Raw genomic sequence first — 6,098 nt, 5'->3', positions numbered from 1 at the left:
TCTTGCATTAATTTTTGATCTTGTATTGATGACGGGAGATTTGGACCACTGCGCAAAGTCTTCTCCAGCACATCCCAAAGATTCTCAATCGGGTTCAGGTCTGGACTCTGTGGGGGCCAATCCATGTGTGAAAGTGATGTCTCATGCTCCCTGAACCACTCTTTCACAATTCGAGCTCGATGGATCCTGGCATGGTCATCTTGGAACATGCCTGTGCCATCAGGGAAGAAGAAATCCATTGATGGAATAACCTGGTCCTTCAGTATATTCAGGGAGTCAGCTGACCTCATTCTTTGGACACATTGCTGAACCTAGAGCAGACCAGCTGTAGCAACCCCAGATCATAGCACTGCCCCCACAGGCTTGTGACCTTTTTCTGGGCCGGGCAGTGTATGTAACTCCACAAAACAATAATGCATCAATAATTATAACCCAGTAATATAATAACTAATATTCTAAAATGAGCCATTCTGCACATTGAATACTTGTACTTTAAGTATATGTTGATGCTCATGTTCTGTACTTTTCCTTAAGTCAGGTCTGAATGCAGGACTTTGAGTTGTGTGTTTGTCCGCTGTGGTGTTTCTATTTTAACGTATTATCTGAATACCTCTGAGCCATCTGTGACCAGAGAGCAGCTGCTTCAACCAGAAAACTGCGAAATAATTTAAGACATGAAGAGAAACACAGTTTCAGAAGTTACTTCAAAGTTAAACATGCTTTTATTTGACAAGTGTTCATGTTTTTATTGACCTAATCTTTACACAAAACGTGAATGAATATCTGTGTGACCTCTAACGGGTGACAGCTGTGGCTGATCAGGTCGAAGGGTTTTTAAGGACCTCATTTCTCCAGTGTGGCCCTTCCTGCTGCTGCAGAGCTGCACCTCGTCCACAGATGGTGATGTGATGTGGTGAAGTGGAGTGGTGGTGTGTCACAGGACAGACAGTTTCCACTTCCCTCTGCCAGCGCTGCAGCACAGGAGAAAGAGTCCAGCTGCTGCTAGGAACATAAAGAGATTTATCTTTCCTTCATATTTTATGTCTTATTCTTATTATCTCTGTGTGTTCCCCTATCTGTGCCATGCTGACTAGTACTCGTAATGCTGCTGCTATGACTCTACAGAGATTATGAATAGTTTATCTTATCTTCTTCTGCTGCAACTCCTCCTTCTCTTTGTTCTTTGTCTCCTTCATTCTTGTATTCTGTCCAATCTTTAGGTCAGTCTGTTAGAAAGATACCTTTGTTCAGCACTTGCATAGATAAGATAACATTTCACGTTTTCTTGGTCATAGATTTCCACAGAAATGTAAGTACGTTATTTTCCACGAAGAAAGTGTAATGTCCACCTATTCAAACCTTCTTAGTGTTTCCCAGAAAGTCCAATTAGCCTCCAACAATATGTTGGGTCACAGCAGTTCAGTCAGTCGTTGACAATACCATGTTTAATATCTCTAACTCTAAATAATATTGCATACATTTCAGCTGGATAAGTTTATAAAACGAAGTATATGTGTCTTACTTCTCTCCAGGGTCAGATGATTTAAAGCAGACATGAGATTAAAGCTGGGGTTTCATTTCATTTCTTTAATTTATCACACGTGTAAAAGTATCACAAACTACAAGCTGCTGCTGCCACCTGCTGGAATGATGACTCAAAGCTCAATATACTGATTTCTTTTTAACAACAATGACCACACTTATAGCCAACTTCAGTGTTCAAATATGTTTTGTAAAGGGTTTGTTGGTATTTCTTTAGGATCATTTGCAGATTTTGTTCATGCCATGATGACATAACATAAAATAAAATCATAATCTGGTGACAACAAAGAGCAAAACCCATTGATTCACAATGTTATTATATCGTGAATTATATATTGTGTATTATTATCTATGTATTTAGTAATTTGTAGGACTGTGGATTGTGTGATGTGATAAAGGTTGCAGAATAGAATTTCAAAATAATAACGAATCTAAAAGTATTTCACTAAACAGCGACTCTCCCCGAGCCTTCTGGTGCTCAGTTTCTAACTTAATCGTGATGCCATTATTTTACACATTTTTGGATTATATTGAACGCTTAACATAGTTGATTAACTGGTTGATTAACTGGTTGATTAACTGGTTGATTAACTGGTTAACTGAATTTTCAACACTGGCGGAACCTTTAATCGGGGTAGAGTTCCGACACGGCCGTAAATATTGTGACACAACGTATTTCCTCCATGCTTGTTAGAAGCCAACGTAGCGTGATTTAAATATCCGTTCACCGGTTATTGATTAAAACGTTCATTTAAAATGCTTTATTATAACCTTACTGTGTATCGAAGAGTTGTGTCTTTAATGGCGACGGACGAGTCCAAGTAGACAACAACGTGTAGGGTTGCTTTTCCTTTACTTGTGGACTCTTCTAGCAAGTAGGTAGGTTTATAATAACACTCTATTACACATAACAACACTTCACTTATAAGTCCAATGTCTGATCCAAACGTGAAAGGAAAGCAACGCCAAGCCCCATTGAAGAATATATATGTCTTCTGGTTCTTTGGTGAACGGAAATATCTCGATTGCACAAATACGACTTATGACAAATTGGTATTTTAAAAAGCTTTATTCGGCTTAGGTTACATCCACCAAACGACACCTTTTTTTTTATCTGAAAAAGAGTCCCCACCACTATTTCTAACAAAGTGACATCCATGGTGATATGTGTTCAGAGGTATTGCAGTAGGCAGGAGTGTTTTACTGTAAAGCTCTGTGTGATCTGAACAATGTGTTTCCTTCCTGTCCAGTGTGTTTGAATCTCAGCTGTCATGGAGGGTCTGGAGGAGAAGCTCAAAGGTTTGTCCATCGCCCGGCGGTGTCTCCCGGAGGAGCCCACCTACCTGCTGGATGTGGCCCTTCAGCCGGCCGGCCTCCTGGCTGTTTCCTGCTCCAACTTCACCATCCACCTCCACAACAAGGACACTCTGAGCCTGGTGGGACAGTATCAAGGCCACAGCGGCCCGCTTTGTGGGATCGTGTTCTCCCACTCCTCCCCTGACTCCCTCTACTCTGGTTCTGCTGATGGGACGGTCCGGGGGTGGGACGTCCGCCGCCCCGGGACAGAAGCGGTTCAGGTGTTTAAAAGCGACCCGTCACATAAATACTGTAGCTTCGACTTGAACTGCAGCGACACACTCCTGTGTGCTGGCACCGAGCAGGTGAACGATGAAGACAGCTTCCTGGTTTTCTGGGACGTTAGAAATCCAGGCGGCAAGCTCCTCGGGGTGTATTCTGAGTCGCACAGCGATGACATCACACAGGTAATTCCTGCCATAACTCTACACAACATTTAACCTCTGGCCAGCAGAGAACTCACAGCTCTGTAGTGTTGTTGAGTTTTGAAATTGGGATCATAAAGTATGAGTAGTAAATCTTCTGTAGGTAGCACAGGATTTGTCTTTAATCTGGTTGGGTTTATAGATAGGAAATGTACCTGCAGGATTCTTGCTTTTGAGTTTGCTAAATGAAATGTAAATGTATATATCTTACTTTATCTTTTAGGTGTGCTTCCACCCTCGAGAGAAGGACCGGCTGGCTTCTGGCTCCACAGACGGCCTTGTGAATGTGTTCGACCTGAGCCGGGGGGCGGAGGACGAGGCGCTGCTGGCCACCTGTAACAGCGACTCGTCAGCGGGCTCGGTGTGTTGGTCCGGAGCCGAGTTCACCCAGCTGCTGTGCCTCAGCCATGACGAGGGGCTTCACCTGTGGGATCTGGGGCAGCTGGACACAGACGAGCCCCTCACCCTCTTCAGCACCTCCGACGCCCGCGGCCTGCCTCTTCTGGCTGACGGAGGAGGCGTGGATTACCTGGTGGGAGGCGGGTGGCTGCAGGAGGCCCAGAAGCTGCTGGTGGTCGGAGGGAAGAACAGCGGGGATCTCCACCTGATGGAGTGTGACCACGCTGGGCTCCGTCTGCTGAGGACTCTCGAGGGGGGTCACTCTTCTACGGTGCGCTGCTTCCTGTGGGACACGGCGGGGGAGGCTTTGTTCACCGGGGGAGAGGACGCTCAGCTTTTGCTATGGAAGCCAGGAGGGGAGGAGCTGACGTCGGGGAAAAGGAAATCCAAGAAGAGCGAGTCAGCTTTGAGACTCAAATCAAGGCCGCATAAAAAACATGGCTACCAGAGAGAGAAGAAGGGAGCGTAGCTGAGGAAGGCAAAATACTGAATCACACTGACTTTACTTCAATGCTAAAGGAAAATAAGGTCTCCAACTTTAGGAACTGACCCAATACATTTGTTCAAAATTGCATAACACACTGCATACTACATACTCAATCAGTGTATCCTGCACACTGGGCTCTATAGCTACCATTTAGTGCCATTAGAAGAAGACGCTTTGGTTGGACCACGTGACTATCAATCTTAACATTACAGATAAAAAACTATATTTGAAGGAAAACTGTAAATGATTAATGTGAATCAACATTAACTCTCTCACTCAATTCAATATTTTCAGTGTTATTTCATTATTTGATTCTTAAATAGGTTTAAACAGTACATCATGTATATGTATATCCTCTTATTTGTACTGAAACGTCACTCGACAAGAATCATAATTATTTCATCTAATAGTCAGGTATTCAAACAGTCTTCTCTAAAGTTTGCCATCGGACAGTCTTAAGAGCCGCAGTGCGTTCAGGGAATTTGAGTATGTCCAGTGAGCTCAGGTCTTATACTCAAAAATTATTGCAGTCTCGCACACGGATGGGCCCTGAAAACTCTCCACATCAATTTGACGTCAAACCATCTCAGTATGAATAGGGTGTTAGTATGCAATTTTGTGAGGTCCTGAGTCAATGGCACATACCAATCCTAAACAGGTTTGTAGTATGTTCACACTGGAAAAACAAAACTGCGACTCAAAGATTTAGCAGAATAACAACTCAGAGCAATAAAAAACAAAGTTTATGTTGGTTAGATTTGTTACTGGCCAGATAATTTACACACATCTTGCATACTACGTGTACAAAACAGCTCTTGAATTCTATCTGAAGAAACAATATACTGTGAATCTTAATATATTGTACACAGCTAAGGTTTCTCTAATAGTAACAGTTTTAAATAAAGATTTTCCAAATGTTTTATACCGTCCAATAAAGTGTCATTTTAATATTCCTCCCTTAAAGCCTCTGCATCACATCCTGAAAGTCACCGGAGCCGCAGTAGGATCGCGCTGAGAGGGCAGCTTCACTCTCAAATAGCAAAGAGTGGAATAACATGATTGGCAGTGCGAGTGTGTGTGTGTGTGTGTGTGTGTGTGTGTGCGTGTGTGTGTGTGTGTGCGTGTGTGCGCGTGTGTGCGCGCGCGACTCCACAGACGTCCTGCAGTGATTGAAGTTGGTGAAGCAACATCTTTACTCGCATGAGGGAGAAGAGTTTTATGGAAATGATTTTATCCATCAAAGCTAACAACCTGTTGTAATAAAACAAAACACATGGTGAGAGTCATGACTATTAAAATGATATTACCGGGGAAGAGATAACTTTAGCGGAGAATCAGAAGTATCCTCCTGATAACATTTAAAATAATGATCCAATATTTTACTTAATAGCGCAGAAAAGATTGCATTTTTTGGGCGGTCAAACTGAAACTGGGTAAACCCTTTCAGGTATCTTTGAAGCAGTTTAGTTTTTAACATTTCTGGAAAAATTATAAAAATGAATCTTCAGGAGCAGTAAAATAAAAAGCACTGTAACTACACCTGCTTTTATGGCTGATACTGTAAGTATACTGGTATAATATATCACAAAAAGAGCTTGTTTCGAGAGAAAAATGGCAAAGAGCCACAATTGAAAGTTTCAAAAACAGTCTTATACTTTACAATTGGATTCAGCATAAAGGAAACACTTTGATTTTAGACCATAATTACCATATTACCAAAGGAAGCTGGACTTATTGTTATTGTCATGATTGAGGATTTACAAGACAATGCAGAAGTGAATTATATCACATGTTCAAATTATGATTTCTAGTGTTTTATATCACGTTTCACCGTCTTACTTTTACTTAGGTGTTTGTGCGGCGTTCCATTTTGGGAAGTGAGCCAATGG

General features: G+C 42.2%; 1 protein-coding gene across 2 annotated transcripts; it reads left to right on the top strand.

Moving 5' to 3' along the window:
* The first annotated feature begins 2,202 nt into the window (after positions 1 to 2,202).
* On the top strand, positions 2,203 to 5,159 carry wdr89 (WD repeat domain 89). Of its 2 annotated transcripts, none has more exons than XM_063908464.1 (3): positions 2,203 to 2,417; positions 2,793 to 3,305; positions 3,547 to 5,159. In XM_063908464.1, the coding sequence occupies exons 2-3, from the start codon at positions 2,814 to 2,816 to the stop codon at positions 4,189 to 4,191; spliced, it is 1,137 nt and encodes a 378-aa protein (XP_063764534.1). In that variant the 5' UTR covers positions 2,203 to 2,417; positions 2,793 to 2,813; the 3' UTR covers positions 4,192 to 5,159. The 2 variants fall into 2 exon arrangements, with proteins under 2 accessions (XP_063764534.1, XP_063764533.1); XM_063908463.1 differs by having other exon boundaries at positions 2,203 to 2,421.
* The last annotated feature ends 939 nt before the right edge of the window (positions 5,160 to 6,098 follow it).

Source organism: Eleginops maclovinus, chromosome 19 (assembly GCF_036324505.1).
Source record: "Eleginops maclovinus isolate JMC-PN-2008 ecotype Puerto Natales chromosome 19, JC_Emac_rtc_rv5, whole genome shotgun sequence".
Taxonomy (NCBI): Eukaryota; Metazoa; Chordata; class Actinopteri; order Perciformes; family Eleginopidae; genus Eleginops; species Eleginops maclovinus.
Note: the sequence above shows the minus strand (reverse complement) of the source record. Positions and strands in the feature narration are given on the sequence as shown.

Bases quoted from the DNA above. Each gene is read 5' to 3' on its own strand.
- wdr89 (XM_063908464.1), top strand. From the start codon at position 2,814: ATGGAGGGTCTGGAGGAGAAGCTCAAAGGTTTGTCCATCGCCCGGCGG. The intron at 3,306-3,546 runs GTAATTCCTGCC...TTTATCTTTTAG, and splicing joins ACAGCGATGACATCACACAG to GTGTGCTTCCACCCTCGAGA.